General features: G+C 40.4%; 1 protein-coding gene across 1 annotated transcript; it reads right to left on the bottom strand.

The window, feature by feature from the left end:
* Positions 1–426: 426 nt before the first annotated feature.
* LOC133474123 (synaptotagmin-5) lies at positions 427–17681 on the bottom strand. Its single transcript, XM_061765473.1, has 5 exons — positions 17529–17681; positions 11356–12263; positions 6858–7029; positions 4588–4754; positions 427–2900 (listed from the first exon to the last, which is right to left on the bottom strand). The coding sequence occupies exons 1-5, from the start codon at positions 17548–17550 to the stop codon at positions 2745–2747; spliced, it is 1425 nt and encodes a 474-aa protein (XP_061621457.1). The 5' UTR covers positions 17551–17681; the 3' UTR covers positions 427–2744.
* Positions 17682–18301: the final 620 nt, after the last annotated feature.

Below are 18301 nucleotides of genomic sequence, written 5' to 3'. Positions count from 1 at the left end.
CATTTTTGTTTATACTTCTCAGTGGGAAGTTCTCACTGGGAGCTCTTATTAGAATTGCAAATGTGAAAAGTCATTATAAAACAAAACTAAGGTTTTGAACAAACATAACCTTTAAAACGGTTCAGTTACGATTTAAATTAAAATATGTCAAATTGTTTGAGATTTCATTGTTGTGTCAACAGTTTTCTGAAACTCAAAACTTTTTTTCTTAAGTTCAGCACACTATTTGAACTATTTATAACTTTCTCTTTTTATTTACTTGTTCTTATTGTGAAATGCAGCCCTACTCTTATTTAGGAAATGAGAGAACATTACACACTTGTGCTCATATGTTTGATTACCAGGGTAGAATTTGTAATATGTGTACAAGTCTTTATTATGCTCTAATATATCAGTGGCATAAAAAAACACATCAACGATGCTAACGTTTATCTTGTTTTTGGGAAAATATATTCTAAAGAAATTGCAATTGTGGCAGTCCTAAACACAATATGTTGAGAGAGAGCAAGAGCAATGGATAACACAAAAATATTGTACAAACAGTATAAAAGATTAAAGAGTAACAACTGAAATAAAAATCTGCAATATAGCAGGACCGTGAAGCAAGAACCGTGATATAGCGGTGGATTACTGTATCTGTATTCCGTGATGATAAATTGCAGGGGCTCATTATTCCAGGGCTGGGACTGATTGTTTCCATGACATGTGCATCCCGCGACTCACATAGTCTCATGTGTAAAATTATCTATGATGGCTCTTTTTGTTTGTTTTTTTTTTTTTTAGCGCTGACCATTTGAGTGATGATATCATTCATTCATTCATCTTCCGTACGGCTTCCATAAAATTTATTGACACCAATTTGCTAAAAACAAATCTCGCAAGTATTCCCTTTAAGTCTTTCTGTGTGATGACAACAGACGAGATGATTGTACAAACTAATGAAGTGCATTATGCTGGTTTTAATTAACATGGCATATTATACAACACACGAAAATGTCACTACTTCACGTGCTGGCTGATGTGTTATATGACATCATACTGCCCAAGACCATAGATTACATCACAGCTGTATTCTATTTTTAAATACAGTGAACAATTTGAAATCAAAACATGACAGAAATAATATGGGGATGACGAAAATAATTTGGACAGAAGGAGACATGTTCATTTTCAGTTCTGTAGAAAAATGTAGATAATTAGATAATGCGCTTGTGTAGTACAAAAATGACAGATTTTGAGGAAACATTGGCATATTGTAGGGTAAAAGTAACACATTTTGAGGCCAAAAATGACTTACCGTAATTTTTCGTGTATAATGTGCATTTTTCCCCAAGAAATTGTCAAAAGTCAATAGTGCGCATTATACATAGGTATAGGGGCAAATGGCAAAAACTTTCACAGTTTATAAATGTATCCCGCCATCTAGTGGTTATGAAAAAGCTGTACACTTTCATTCCAAAATGCCAACGCCACCTAGTGGTTATAAAAAAAAGTGTAGCATACACTTTCATTCCATTATGACGGGTACGTATGAGTGCATCTATGTACAGTTGTGTTCATAAGTTTACATAGCCTGGCAGAATTTGTGAAATATTGTTTTTTTTTGTTTTGGAAAAATATCATAGAAAACTTTTCATTGGATTAAGGCTCAATTTTGTTTTTTTTCTGGGTGAATTATATTTAAAGTACATGTTACAGTATAAATACAAAAATGTAAATATATTGTAAATTTGAATTTTATTCATACTTGTTAAAATGTATTTTTAACTTTATTTCATTTTTTAATTTCTTTTAATTTTTCAGTTTTGCTTTTTCTGTGTTGTAATGAAGAAACCTCTATTTTAGCAACAACTCGCAAAAGATGGCTTGTTTGGTGTGAAAATACGCCTCCAAAAATACCTCACTGCTACATATACCAATCTAATAATGCTAAAAGTATCTCATAAGCACCAGCTATTTGTTCTGAAAGCTAATCAACTTGCAACCAGCCTTTAGCATCATAGTGTAGCAACTTAGCATTGCAGTTTTATTATTTTGAAATGCATTTCTTATCTTACATTCTTTGCATAATTACATCTTGTGGGGAAAAAAACCAACAATAATATACCCCCAACTGCGGCACGGTGGCCGACTGGTTAGAGCGTCAGCCTCACAGTTCTGAGGACCCGGGTTCAATCCCGTGTGGAGTTTGCATGTTCTCCCCGTGCCTGCGTGGGTTTTCTCCGGGTACTCCGGTTTCCTCCCACATCCCAAAAACATGCATGAATTGGAGACTCTAAATTGCCCGTAGGCATGACTGTGAGTGCGAATGGTTGTTTGTTCCTATGTGCCCTGCGATTGGCTGGCAACCAGTTCAGGGTGTACCCCGCCTCCTGCCCGATGACAGCTGGGATAGGCTCCAGCACGCCCGCGACCCTTGTGAGGAGAAGCGGCTCAGAAAATGGATGGATGGATGGATACCCCCCAACTGTAAAACACCCTAAAATCACTAATAGTGCCATACAGAATGTAAGATGTGCGTGTATGAAAGAAACAATACAATCTCAAAAAATAAAAATTACAAACACAAAAACAACAACATTAGCCAGGTAAGCTAAAAAGGATAATTACATGCTTCTGGGTGTAATGCTAGTATAGGCCTATTGCTTTTTGTTTTTGAATGATTTGTAGTAGACAATAGTATACAGGGACACTTTACAATGAAATAAACACAACGAAAACAAAGCATTCAAATTCTTTGTCAATCACTCGTACTGCACATCTGCTTGGATGGCGTGCCAACGGGCAGTCTCCACTGGGCCCCGGGTGCACATTTCCTTCCAGTGTCCTAGCCCCGCCTCCGAAACATGGCCACCAATCAGCACGCGGCCCAAAATGCTGCTCTTGGTATAGAGACGACCCTTTGGGAGGACGAAAAGTATATTGGGCTGTATCTTATTATAATTTGAACGAATTACACAGTATACTGTAGGATCGGATCACAATTGGAGTGAATTGTATCATAATTGGAGTGTATTGCAATGTCATTTCAATTAATAATGTTGTATCATAACTGGAGTGTATCACATTGTTATTTGAATAAATTATATTTTGCAATCGGAGTGAATCATGTTGTAATTGGAGTGTATTGCATAATAATTTGAATTAATCATATATCACAATAAGAGTACATTGTATTGTAATGAGAGTTGATCATATGTGAATCATTTCGCATCAATTGCACCATAATTAGAGTAAAACACATTGTAGTTGGAGTGAAGAATAATGGTAAGTGCAGTAAAGTGTATAGCATTGTAATGTATAGAATTGAATTGTTTCCGATTGTTAATTGCAGTGAATAATATCACATCATAATTGGAGTGTATCCTATTCCATAGTAATTGGAGAAACACATAATATCATAATTGGAGTTACTCATAATTTGATTAGACCGGATCCTCTCATGTTGCAATAGGCGTGAACTGTATTGTATCCCAATTGGCGTGAATCCTATCGCATCATAATTGGAGGGAATCGTATTGTATTGAATGGTAACTGTAGCGAATGGCGTTGTATTTGAAGTGTGTTGTATCATATCCTAATTTGACGGAATCGTAGAGTGATTGGAGTGTATTGTAACATATTGTATAGCATACCAAATTAAAATCATCGTCGTCGGAGTGAATAATATCGGAAATTGTTTTAACAGTTTCCCATTGGAATTTGAGTGACCCACATCAAAATTGGATCAAAACACATTTTAATGGAAGTGAATCGTGTCATAACGGAGTGAATTTATTCTACTTGTAGTGAATGCCATTTGAACTGGTGTGAATCATATTGTAACTGAAATGAATCATTTTGCATTGTCATTGGCATGAATTACACCATAATTGGAGTGAATCACGCCGTAACTGAAGTGAATTTATTGCATTATAATTGAAGTGAATCGCATCACATGTACCGGTAATCGTAATTGGAGTGAATTTTATCACATCATAATTGTAGTGTATTGATTTGCATTAACCATACTGCGCTGTAATTGGGTTGAGTCTTATCATATTATTATTCTTATTGTCATTGGAGTGAATCATTTGTATTTGGAATTGGAAAGGCAGGTATTGTTACTAGAGAGAAATGTATCATAATTGGAGTAAATTATAATGTATTGCATTGTAATTGAAGTGAACTGCCTCCCATCGTACTGTAAATGGTATAAATTTTATCGCTTCATAAGTGGAGTGATACTGTATGTAATCCTAATTACAATTAATCTGATCATAATCTGAGTGATTTGTACTGCATTGTAACTGGAGTGAATTTTATTTATTACTATCATAAATAGAATAAATCGTATTGTTATTGGAGGGAATTGTATCGCATGATAATCACAGTGAATCATATCTTAAATGGAGTGAATCGTATCCAAACTGGAGTGAATCATATGGTAATACGAGTGAATCACATTACATTTGCACTGAATTGTATTGTATCATAATTGGAGTGAATCATATTGGAATTGGAGTGAACTGTATTTCATCGTAATTGGAGTGAATCACATTGTAATTAGAGGGAATCGAAGGAATTAGTTAATTTTTTTTCTGGTACCTGCATGACAATGAACTCGAGGAGCAACGGTAGCTGAGCGACGTCCCCGGGCGGCAAGTCGAATAAGAAAGGAACGTTCCAAACAGGACTCGAACCGCCGGCTCCTTTGGTCGCCTTGGTACTGATCACGTTTCCATCGTGATGCAAGTTGATTACGACGTAGTGGTCTGAGGAGGAAAACATGGTCCCAGTATTTAGCATCAGCATTGTCAGTAAATCCAAGTCCAAAGTAAATGCGGCTTTTTTAATTCACTCAAGCGTTCTAATTGGATTGCATAATAATTCAAAAGCAATGTATCATTTCTGACGGTGACACATTCCTGGAAGCGTGGGGATCTCGCTGGGGGGAACAATGTGGAATGAATTTGTCTGAAAACGTCAACATTGGTTTTGCTGTCTCCCTTCTTGCGCGCCAGTGAAGCGAGGCTGGAAATGTGATGCCAAGCAGACGCAAGAGGAAACTGCACGGCTTCCTAATTCAGTTATACAACAGGAGGACAAGTAGTTAGCTTTTTATTGTGTTTACATGCGCTGTCATAGCACATATTCACTATTCATATGTTCACCGACAGTGATGGGTGTCAATCAGCATGCATCACATCAGAATTAGAATAAACGCTGGTTTTGTTGCAATTGGAGCGAAACATAACATCTGGCAATTGGAACGAATCACACCTGTATTGTGATTGGAGTGAATCATTTTGTAAATGGAGGGAATTGTATAGTTTCCCATTTTTATTAAAGTGTATCATATCATACTGTTATTGAAGTTGGTTATTTATTATTGATTAATTTGCTTGGATCATAATGCATTTGGAGTGAATCCTATCGTATTGTAATAGAAGTCAAACATTGTAAATTGAGTGCATTGTATTGTTTCCCATCTTAATTGAAATTGATGAAATCATATTGTAATCGGAGTGAATCATAATGCATTATTGGAGTGAATTGTATTTGAATCATAATTGGAGTGAAGTGTATCCGAATGAGAGTGTATCATACAGAGTGACATAATCATTGCCGTGAATCGTATTGTAATTGGACTGAATTGTATTGTGTTTGTAAATGGAGTGAATAATATTGCATACGTAATTGGATTTAATTATATCGTATTGAAGCGAATCATATCGTATCACATCATAATAACAAATAACAATGAATAATAATAATAGATAAATAATAAAAGTTAATTATATCACATCCTTATTGGAATGAATGGACTCGATGCATGCAGCACTTCCACTTTCAGTGTAAGGTGGCATGTTAAATTCCAGTTGGCATGTAAAGGCATAGTGACTTAGAGTATAGTATATGCATAGAGTGCTTGGGCAGCCATCTCCTCGATTTTGAAAAGTAAAAATGTTTGACACTGTTTCGACATTGACAAGTACTAGCACTGAGCTATTGAATATACTGTATACTGTACCTATTATACAACCACTACAATAGCTTAGCACACATTTAATGACTGAGGTTATTTTTCTGTCAAATGGTGTCCCAGTAGCTTGTAACATATTGACAGTGGAAACTGTCATGCCATCTGAACTTTCCACCTAAAAATGCTCAAGACGTTGGTGTGAATATGGTCTATTATATCGTATTAGAGTGAATCATATTGTATTGCATTGCAATTGTAATCGTAATATTATGGAAGTGAATCATATTATAATTGGAGTGAATTGCATCATAAGTACAGTCAATCATATTGTAAATGGAGTAGATTATATCGCAACACAATTGAAGTGAATCGTATCGTAATTGGAGTGGATCACATTGTGACTGGAGTGAATCATATCGTAATTAGAACGAATCGTGATGCATCATAATGGGAACAAATCGTTATCACATCATAATTCGAGCGAACTGTATCCTACTGGAGTTAATATTTTACCACTTCATCATTTGAATGCATCATAATGGCAGTAAATTGTATCACATCATAAATTGGATTGAATCACATTATATTCCCATTGGAGTGAATCATATTGTATTGTAGCTTAATTGGAGTGTATCTTATTGTATCTTGTGGGACAGCAAAAACAACATTTTCAGAATACTGAAACATTCATTAGTTTCAAATGTGTATTCAAAAGTTTAAGAAGGCCAAATTCTGTTCACCTCTTAAGGTCATAGGTCATAGGTTTGTCCTGAAATTTCACCCAAAACCCCAATATCGCAAACTTTCTAAACGTGTATTTCTTGGACCTTATGTTCAGTAAGCAGACATGAAAACTCATATATCATCCACCTGTTATGATTGGTGATATTACCTGGAGCTCCGGGGATGCGCGTGAGATTGGCCAGCTGGTCGGCTTTACACACCATCACCTTGATGCGACGCCCCGGCGCCTGGTATTGGAGCAGCACAAAGAGCTGGCCCAACAATCGCGGGGCACACATAGAGCTCTTCCTGCGCGACCATGTGTCCTGAGAGCTCACACTCTGAGGGATAGGAACACAGGAACAGGATTTTATGATCAAAGTTATACTCCAAGGGGCTTTTTAGTCAGCAGATGTTCTTGATTATCTTCATGGTGTCAGAAGCACACACCGAGAATGGATGCCATTCACTTTATTTATGCCTTGTTGTTGTAACTTATGGCTTATCCCATCAGGGGTCGTGACGCACCAAAACAGACCACGAAAGGCTACCTGAGGGATGTGACATCACTTCCTGTCGACTTTTCATACGGTTAGTACAAGTAGCGTAGCATGATGGCAAGTTATTGCTGCGCCTTGTTTGCCATATGGTGACTCATGTTGTCGTGCAAAGCGTTCATAGATGTCAGGGTAATAGGCCAATATACATGAAATTATATTATTGTCAATATGTATTAGCTTTAGCCACAATTGACTCTTTTGTGTCTTTTTCACCTGATTCCCCCCATCAAAATCAATGTTTACAGCACGGCCACTGTTAAGGCTGGAGTTATTTTGATAAAACAAGCTGTATTGGCGCAATGATTTTATCCACATTTGCCACTTTTATATTTTTATATGTATTTTATCATCAAACTTCACAAAGGTCACAGCAGGTGCACATTTTAATGGCATGGGATTTTGATGAAACAAACTGTATTAGTGGAGTAGCTTTAGCCAAAATTGACTCTTTGATTTTTTCTGATTTTTTTATTTTATTTGTTTTTTTCATCAAACTTGAGAAAGTTTATCGCAGGTCCACTGTTTAACAGCATACAAACAAGCTGTATTAATACATTAGCTTTAGTCATAATTGACTGATGTTTTTCACCTGATTTTTTTTCCATCAAACTTCAAATAATGTTTACGCAGTCCTTGGCAGAGCAGGGCCATTTATCCCTCTTTTGGGATAGGGTTTGGACTTATTTTGATAAAGCCATCTGTCTTAGTGCAATGCATTTAGTCAAAATTCATGCTGTATTTCCCCTTGGTTTTTTTCATCAAACTGTGACAAAGTTCACAGCAGGATGACTGTTTGAAGTCATCTTTTGGGGTTTTGGTTTGTACAAATTTTGATGGGGGGCGGGGCTGTATTAGTGCATAGCTTTAGCAAGAACTTTCTTCCAAGTTTTTAAATGAGCTAGCACATTTCGATCGCAAGAACTTTACCTCAAGAACTAGGAACATTTTGGGGGACCATTGTGTGTTTGGACTGTGTGAATTATTGTTTAAATGTAGTTATTTTATCCAAGCCGAAAGATAACCATTCCGAGGGAGAGCAGTGTTTTTCAAAAGTCCAGACTCATTTGGGGTAGGCTCTGGAGGCTCTGAACTTATCTGATTAGACCATATTAGTTCCAGAAACTACAAGTACCAAGAGCCAAAAGTTATTTTCTTAAATCTTCCTATCTGGGTCCATTCGAGGTTTTATAAAGTCCACAAAGGGTCGTACTAAATTTCTGAAAAGATATTATGGAGGAAATGTTTGGTCCACCGTATCTGTAGGTTGCTCACCCCTAAAGCCTAAAAAAAAAGAATAAGTTTGCATTTTAGGCAGCACGGTGACCTAGTAGTTAACACGTCAACCTCACATTTCTGAGGTTCTCTTTATGCTTGTGTGGGTTTTCTCCGGAAACTTTGGCATCCTTACAAACATGCATGTTGACTTAATTGGAGACTCCAAATTGTCCATAGGTATGAATCAGAGTGTGAATGGTTGTTTGTCTACAGTATATGTGTGTTGTGTGTTTTCCGTGACTCACATGCTGCATCAAATTTACAGTGTGCATCCAAGTTGAAAAGATCGACTTTGGTCGTAAATTGAGTGTGTGGGTGCTTGGCGTCTACGTTACCGCCATTGCAACCCACGCAAAAATCCAAACGCATCAGTCTACTTGTATCGGGAGGGGAAAGCAATGGGCGGGACTGGCTTTCACAAAAATTAGACTTGGCTCGCCAATTGTCACAATCTCCTGAGTTATTCATGCCCTCACTGGAAGACTTCCAGCGTGGGCGCTGTGCCCTTTGCTGCTCATTTCGACCATGACGAATAAGAGTGCAACACAAGAGTAACTATTGGCACAGGTGATTGGATTCTATACAGCGACATGGATGGAACATGATATGCTTGTGTGCATCAATCACTATAGCAAGGACAAAAATATCAGGACTTGTGGCTGTTATGCGTCGATAACAGCTTCTGCGTGCCAAGGCTTGTTTTTCCACAACAAACTCAACCAAGCGTGCATCTATGGACCTTGATTTGTGCACTAAGAAGCATAAAATTGTCCAAAAATTTCTTCATTGAAGGTGGCACGGTGGACGACTGGTTAGCATCGTTGCCTCACAGTTCTGAGGGTTCAAATCATGGCCCCGCCTGTGTGGAGTTTGCATGTTCTCCCCGTGCCTGCGTGGGTTTTCTCCGGGTACTCCGGTTTCCTCCCACTTCCCAAAAACATCCGTGGCAGGTTGATTGAATTGCCCGTAGGTGTGAATGGTGGTTTGTTTATATGTTCCCTGTGATTGGCTGGCGACCAATTCAGGATGACGCCTCTCGCCCCAAGATAGCTGGGATAGGCTCCAGCACGTCCGCGACCCGAGTGAGGATAAGCGGTACAGAAAATGGATGGATGGATGTCTTCATTGAGAGTCAGGGGCAATTGTGGTGAACTGCTACACATCCGTGTTGCATTTCTCATGACAGACATGACAGACAGACAAACATGAACCTGAAGATTTTGCATTCCAGTTAATCATTGAACTAAATTTTGTTATATAACCGCTATTTATGAAGTGTTTCACATCCTTGTTGCATTTATTTTTGAGATATTCAAAAATGTACTGCACTATATAACTCAATTGGCAATTGGCTGGCGACCAGTTCAGGGTGTTCCCCGCCTCTCCCCCGAAGATAGCCGGGATAGGCTCCAGCACGCCCGCAACCCTAGTGAGGAGAAGCGGTACGGAAAATGGATGGATGGATGGACTATATCAATCTTGAAGCTGTCTCTCTCCAGTTTATCACTGAACTCATATTTAGCCCTACAATCAGTTTCTGAGAACTGCTTTGCATTTTTGTTGCATACTTTCGACAACTCAAATATGCATTATTGAAACTTGAAAATTTAACTTTCCTGTAATTGACTTAACTTATATTTAGTTGTGTGAGCACTGCTGCTGAGAACTACTTCACATCTGTATTGCATTTTCTTGACAAACGCAAAAATTAACGGTATAAACTTTTTGCTTTCCTGTGAATGACTGAACTCATTTAATCTCAGAAATACTGTTTCTGAGCAATGCTTCATGTCTGTGTTGCATTTTTTTTGAAAAATCACAAACATTTATTGTTTTAACTTGACACTGTTGCTTTTCACTGAATTATTGAACTCATATTTAATTGCATTAGCACTGCTTGTGAGTATCTGTGCTGCATTTTTCGTGACGAACTCAAAGAGCCTACAAACTAAAATGTTTAATTGAAGATTTTTGTGAAGTCATTTGGTGGTGTAACCAGTTTCTGAAAAATTGCTTCACATCTGTGTTTCACTTTTCTCTTGAAGTATAAACTTGATGTTGATTTGCTGTGAAAAGGGCTTTAAGTTGACACCAGCCAACTTGCTAAATGGTGGTGGATTTCAGCAGTGGCTAGTAACATTGGCTCTCCCAGGAGCCACTTGGGGAGTTTTATGTGAACTATGGCATGCATCGACCTCGAGGCACTGTGGCTTTGATGATGATATTCTTTATTCAAAGGGAAATGTCATGCATTACACACTAGACTGCACAAATGAGCATCAACGAGGCAGGTCATTAATCCATCCATTCATTTTCTACCGCTTATCCAAGGTCGGGTCGCGGGAGCAGTAGCTTTAATCACAAGATGAAACTCCCTTACCGTGTTTGAATACATAAACCAACAGTTAGTGAACACACATAATGTCTACTACTACTACTACTACTACTACTAGGTAATAATTCTAACATCTAACATCAACAATAAAGTCAATAAATAAGTAAACTATTTACACAAAGCCGTTCGGCATGCATTCTAGTGTCAACTTCCTCGACACTACAATATATTTAATTGTAGGTTTCTCAAACCACATCTGACGTAATAAACCACGCCTATATAACTAGTGGTCTGTTTGAAATTGAATTTGATATGGCGTGCCAGACTTTACTTTTTTAATTTGATGTAACATGTTGTAACGTGTGTGTGTTTGCAGTGATCAATAAAATACTGAATTTAGTCAAACAAGCACTGTTTCTGAAAACTGCTTTGCATCTGTGTTGCATTTCTATTGACACAAACATTTACTGTATGAACTGAAAAATGCTTGACGATACCTTCTTGAGTTTGCTCTTGGTGGGGCTTAGTTGCCTGGTGCAGGTTGCTGTCGTGTCTGACTCCCAGTCCAGGTGCTGGCAGGGAAGCTCCACCACACCCAGTCCCAGCTCCCGCAGGCCAGAGAAGCCGCGGTCATAGACCTCCAGTCTCAGTGTGCATGCCCGTAGCCTCTCCACAGAGCCCACTTGAAGCACCACACTCTGGCTCTGTAGCTCCGGGCTGAAACTGCGGCGTCGGGAGGCCACCTGGTGTGGTATCGGGCACAGCGGAGGCAGGCTGGCTCGCACCATAATCCTATTACTGCGCCTTCTCCCAGACACCCCCAGGATGTTGACCACCAGGGTGCCACTTGAGGAGTAGAGCAGGGAGAAGTGCAGCAAGGGGGCTGGCTTGGCGGGGACAGAGGATGTGATGGAGCCATACTGCGACGGAAAGAGCGCAGCCTGGCGGCTAAAACTTTCCCCACTCACGGTGCTTCGCCGGCCTTTTGCCCAGTGTGATTTAGGGACCAGCTTAGTAAGTGAGGGCAAGGACACACGGCTGTGGCTCGAATTCTTACGGGACGCCAAAGGAACAAGCGGTGTACTAAGGCAGCGAAGTGGAGACAAGGACCTAGAATCGAATGCGACATTGCTGAGGTCTTCCTCTAATGGGGATGAGCTGCTTTTAGAGGACTTGAAGTCCAGTACGTCACCATCCAGTTCTTCGTACTGTTGCCGGACGGACCGTGTGCACAGCGCTGGTGTCAACGTCATGGTCACACGCTCGCTGGGGTGAGGGCACGAGATGCCCACCTCCTTGTCATCTGAGGGCACACCCTTCTTTGGCCGGCAGCAGAAGATGAAGACGAGCACCACACAGTAGCAGAAGATGGCCAGGAACGCAGCCAGCAGGACCTGCAGATGAACTGGAGGCAACAAGTTGTTTCTGAGAACTGCTTCATATCTATTTTGCATTTTTCTATCCATCCATCCATCCATTTTCTGAGCCGCTTATCCTCACAAAGTTTGCGGGAGTCCTGGAGCCTATCCCAGCTATCTTCGGGCAGGAGGCGGGGTACACCCTGAACTGGTTGCCAGCCAATTGCAGGGCACATACAAACAAACAACCATCCGCACTCACATTCACACCTACGGGCAATTTAGAGTCTTCAATCAACCTACCTGCCCTGCGATTGGCTGGCAACCAGTTCAGGGTGTACCCCGCCTCCTGCCCGATGACAGCTGGGATAGGCTCCAGCACGCCCGCGACCCTAGTGAGGAGAAGCGGCTCAGAAAATGGATGGATGGATGGATGGATGGATGGATGGATGGAATCAACCTACCACGCATGTTTTTGGGACGTGGGAGGAAACCGGAGTACCCGGAGAAAACCCACGCAGGCACGGGGAGAACATGCAAACTCCACACAGGTGGGGCCAGGGATTGAACCCAGGTCCTCAGAACTGTGAGGCAAGAAGCACACCTGCCTGCATTTTTCTACTTAAACTCAAATGTTTACCGTATGAACTTGAATAGGTTGCTTTAATGCGAATCTCTCTTCAAACTTGACTTTTAGTTGTTTAAATGCAGTTTCTGTGAACTGCTTCACATCTGTGTTGCATCTGGTTTGAAGAATCCAAACATTTAATGTTTAAACAAAAAAAAAAGTAAATATTCTAGCTTTGACTCACCAGACAATCTCTATCGGCTGAAATATGCTTGAAGATTTTGCTTTCCTGTGAATCATAGACTGGTGACAGCAAGGATCAAACCAGGTCAGAGACAAGACTGAAATACTGAAAAGGCCTAAATGAGTTTAAGTCATCTTAATGAGATCAATAAGGAAATGTCCCTCATTTGTCACAATCGCTAACAACCGTATCACTGTCAGAGCCAGACAGAGGCCATGTTAAATTTCCTGACTGCCCGACCACAAGTGTCCTCGTATGATATTATTATTATTATGAGATTTAATTTAGATTTCCAGTCGGCAAGCGACAACAATGTAAACAATGGAGACCTGATTTTGTAGAAGATCTGCATTAAAGTGGCGCAAGAGAGTCAATTCCCTTTCATCCATAATTTTTCTGCCATTTTGCTGTGTCGCTGCTGTGTATTTATCTGATTGGCTTCTCATCGATCATGTGATGCATACGAAATCCATCCAAACATCTTCCAATGACAAATTATCGCATTTGTCAAACAGGTTTGGTCAAAGTTGCAGTAAGCAACAACAGTTGTGGTTTAGGGCTCCTCCTCAAGACTCTAAACCTCAAGTTTTTTATGCCTTCTTGGTTTTACATGTGAAATTGAAACCCCAGGCTATTTACAAAGATGTAAATGTATTGATGTTTCAAATTCTAGGCCAGTAATAGTAGTAAAGTAGTAGTCTTAGCCAGTAGTAGTAAAGACAATCAAGAGCTAAGAGATGGCTGTCCAATGTAAATGTAATCTGAGAGGTAGGGTTAGGTTTAGGCAACAAGATTTCTTTAACTTGTTCTGGAAAAAAATCATAAACAGTGATTACGACTTTAATTTTACCACAGCTTTGTTGATAGAACGCATTGACAGAGCAAATGATGGTGGCCCACTGAACTACACTTGCATAATGGCAAAGAAAAAAGTGCATAACGGTAAAGACATAAAGAGGATCATAGGATCATAGAAACCATGTGAGTTGGAAAAATTTACATGCTTTACTTTTCAAACTCTCCATATACAAGTGTATAAATGTTCCTAACTACTCATTAAACCATTTCACTTGTCTATATACATCCAATGCAGCCCTATGGGGAGCACAAGCCAGTGCAAACTGTAGGCCGGTCCCAAGCCCAGATAAATGCAGAGGGTTGCGTCAGAAAGGGCATCCGGCTTAAAACTTTGCCAAACAAATATGAGCGTTCATCCAAAGAATTCCATACCGGATCGGTCGTGGCCCAGGTTAACAACGTCCGCCACCGGCGCCGTCAACCTGCAGGGCACCGTTGGAAAATCAGCTATTGTGGGTCGAAGTCGAAGAAGAAGAAGAGGTGGAAAGCGGGTTCTTTGGCAGAAAGAGAAGAGGAAAGCACAGAGCCTAGAACTGAATGTGGGGACTTTGAATGTTGGGACTATGAGAGGAAAATCTCGGGAGTTGGTTGACATGATGATTAGGAGAAAGGTTGATATATTGTGTGTCCAGGAGACTAGGTGGAAAGGCAGTAAGGCTAGTTTAGGGGGGGGGGCAGGGTTTATATTATTTTACCATGGTGTAGGTGGGAAGAGAAATTGAGTTAACCACTGGTTGAGCTAAGAATGTCTTGGAGGTGAAAAGAGTATCAGATCGAGTGATGAGGCTGAAACTTTAAATTGAGGGTGTTATGTCTAATGTGATTAGTGGCTATGCCCCACAGGTAGGGTGTGACCTAGAAGTGAAAGAGAAATTCTGGAAGGAGCTAGACGAAGTAGTTCCGAGCATCCCAGACAGAGAGAGAGTCGTGATTGGTGCAGATTGTAATGGACATGTTGGTGAAGGAAATAGGGGTGATGAAGTGATGGGTAAGTATGGCATCCAGGAAAGGAACTTGGAGTGACAGATGGTGGTAGACTTTGTAAAAAGGATGAAAATGACTGTAGTGAACACTTTTTTCCAGAAGAGGCAGGAACATAGGGTGACCTACAAGAGCGGAGGTAGAAGCACGCAGGTGGATTACATCTTGTGCAGACGATGTAATCTGAAGGAGGTTACTGACTGTAAGGTTGTGGTAGAGGAGAGTGTGGCTAGACAGCATAGGATGGTGGTGTGTAAGATGACTCTGGTGGTGGGCAGGAAGATTAGGAAGACAAAGCAGGACAAAGCAGAGAACCATGTGGTGGACGTTGAGACAGGACGAGTGTTGTGCAGCTTTTTGGGAAGAGGTGAGACAGGCTCTCGGTGGACAGGAGGAGCTTCCAGAAGACTGGACCAATGCAGCCAAGGTGATCAGAGAAGCAGCCAGGAGAGTACTTGGTGTATCTTCCGGCAGGAAAGGAGAGAAGGAGACTTGGTGGTGGAACCTCATGGTACAGGAAATCATACAAGGAAAAAGGTTAGCTAAGAAGAAGTGGGACACTGAGAGGACCGAGGAGAGGCGAAAGGAATACATTGAGATATGACACAGGGCAAAGGTAGAGGTGGCAAAGGTCAAACAAGAGGCATATGATGACATGTATGGCAGGTTGGACACTGAAGAAGGAGAAAAGGATCTATACAGGCTGGCCAGCAGGTTAGGGTGATTAAGGATAGAGATGGAAATATGTTGACTGTTGCCAGCAGTGGGCTAGCTAGATGGAAAGAATACTTTGAGGAGTTGATGAATGAGGAAAATGAGAGAGAAGGAAGAGTAGAAGAGGCAAGTGTGGTGGACCAGGAAGTGGCAATGATTAGTAAGGGGGAAGTTAGAAAGGCATTAAATCGGATGAAAAATGGAAAGGCAGTTGGTCCTGATGACATTCGTGTGGAGTTATGGAAGCATCTTGGAGAGGTGGCTGTGGAGTTTTTGACCAGCGAGTGCAATGGTGAGTGTGGACAGGAAGTGAAGAAACGGGTCCAAGCAGGTTGGAACGGGTGGAGGAAGGTGTCAGGTGTGTTATGTGACAGAAGAGTCTCTGCTAGGATGAAGGGCAAAGTTTATAAAACAGTGGTGAGGCCAGCCATGATGTACGGATTAGAGAGAGTGGCACTGAAGAGACAACACGAAGCAGAGCTACAGGTGGCAGAAATGAAGATGTTGAGGTTCGCTCTTGGAGTGACCGGATTGAATACAATTAGAAATGAGCTCATCAGAAGGACAGACAAGGTTCGATGTTTTGGAGACAAAGTTAGAGGGAGCAAACTTTGATGGTTTGGACACGTCCAGAGGAGAAATTGTGAGTATATTGGTAGAAGGATGATGAGGATGGAGCTGCCAGGCAAGAGAGGTAGAGGAAGACCGAAGAGAAGGTTGATGGAGGTCATGAGGGAAGACATGAGGGCAGTTGGTGTTCGAGAGGAGGATGCAGGAGATTACATGGAAAAGGATGACGCGCTGTGGCGACCCCTAAAGGAACAAGCCGAAAGGAAAAGAAGACTTGTCTATATACATCCATTATGATGGTAAAGACATGCAGTAAGGGAACTGGACATAACCTTTCAGAGGTAAATAAATAAATAAGTAAATAAATAACGTAGATCGATGGATAGATGGATGGATGGATGGATGGATAGATAAATAGATAGATGGGCTGTAATATTATGTCTGGATAGCACGCTTTGTCGTTCATTTAAAAAAAAAAATCGGTTGAGAAATAAGCAAGTTACGACTTAATTTCAAAGTCCATGCATTGCCTTTGATGGGAGCGTCGACCTCCCCAACATGGCCACCACGGAGGCACGTCGGGTAACCGGAGTGCTACAGCGCTGCTGGCGTAGCTCGTTTTCATATCTATGCTTCAGATCCCAGATCAATCTAGTCTTGGGTGTTACAACATAATGACGCTCCCTCCGGCGGCATTAACGGCAAAGATACAGTGACATAGATGGACCATTTGTAAAAAAAAAAAAAAAAAAAAAACATAAAAAACAGGAATTCTGAACGCTAACGATGCATTTGTATTAGTTTTCATGGAAAATGGAATATTAAGCAATAGGAGACAACCCCTATACTGTAAATCCGAAATGTAATTAGTATCTTCAGAAAACACGTGGGAAATCATTAAGTGGAAGAGTTTGGCATTAAAATGTGAAAAATATTACTTCAGAATAAATGCTTTCTTTGAAACCAATATTACCTTTTGAATGGTAATAAACTGCCAATAATTCAAATACTTATATCAGTAAAATTAATTGATTTTCAAAATTGATCAAATTATACAAAAATGACCCATATACACAAAAAATACTTTTCCCCACTGGACACTAACAAAGAACAACGACAAAAGCCCTTGATTTGTTATGCTGCAATGATATTGGCTCTAGTCCTAAATCATGACTCAGTAATTCAGCATGCGGTGAATTGTTTAAAGGTATTTCCTCATCAAAGAGGCCACATTTAGTTCAGATGTTGTCCTAACAGGAATTTTAAAAAAAATAATAATAAAATAAATAAATAAATAAAAACTAAATCCTGCAGCTCCAAAGTTCTAGTTTAAGGATGAAATATGGTTAAAAATAAGCAGAAAATGATTATTCTTACCTGGCAGGATGAAGTGCGACATGGTTGCTTCCGCCACTGCAGCATGTGGAGTCAATGTGAGCCCACCATCCTCAGCATGTCGTCATGATGCCCACTTACACACACACACACACACACACACAGAGACACACTAGTGCCCTGCGGTGAGGTTCATCATTGGTGAGGCACTGACTCAATCACGTGAAGTTTGGAGCTCTATGAAGCTCAACTCAACACTGCCACATGTTGGTTGTGGCACCGTACATACCAGACTCCACTGTGCACTTTTAGTGGCTTTTTTGGTCGATAAGAAAGACTAAATGTCACACACTTTCATTAAATATATTAGACAGTTTGTTAAACGTCAGTAAGTGCAGTGCATGTGTGATAAAACGTATATTATTGGCGATGTAATGAGGAAACACCAATGTCTCCTGTGTGAAGCCACGGACCAATCATAGCCTGCCTGAATGGATGTGTGCGTGGTCTCTTGAAGCATCATTGGAGCGGTGACTCAACGTGACTTGTAACTGCGCTTCCTATGCATTTGAACAGGAAATATGAAAATTCAGCTATTTTAATGATGAAATAATTGAAATTATTGGATTGAAAAAGAAAATCAATGTAAAGCACGGACCATAGAACTATAATGGAACAATTTAATGTAATCATACGGTTTTTTTTTTACAATTCACATGCAGTGAAAAGGAAAGACCACCAGTGGGCAGTGCGGCGCTGCCTGACTTGCCTACCCTGATCCCACGTCACTGACACACATACTGGCTGAATGAGTT

This window comes from Phyllopteryx taeniolatus, chromosome 2 (assembly GCF_024500385.1).
Source record: "Phyllopteryx taeniolatus isolate TA_2022b chromosome 2, UOR_Ptae_1.2, whole genome shotgun sequence".
Lineage (NCBI taxonomy): Eukaryota > Metazoa > Chordata > Actinopteri > Syngnathiformes > Syngnathidae > Phyllopteryx > Phyllopteryx taeniolatus.
Note: the sequence above shows the minus strand (reverse complement) of the source record. Positions and strands in the feature narration are given on the sequence as shown.

Excerpts from the sequence above, each read along its gene's own strand:
- LOC133474123 (XM_061765473.1), bottom strand. The coding sequence starts at position 17,550 with ATGTCGCACTTCATCCTGCCAG. Across the intron at positions 12,264-17,528 it reads GTCGCACTTCATCCTGCCAG|TTCATCTGCAGGTCCTGCTG; the intron begins GTAAGAATAATC and ends TGTTGCCTCCAG. Across the intron at positions 4,755-6,857 it reads GCGCATCCCCGGAGCTCCAG|ACCACTACGTCGTAATCAAC; the intron begins GTAATATCACCA and ends TTTCCTCCTCAG.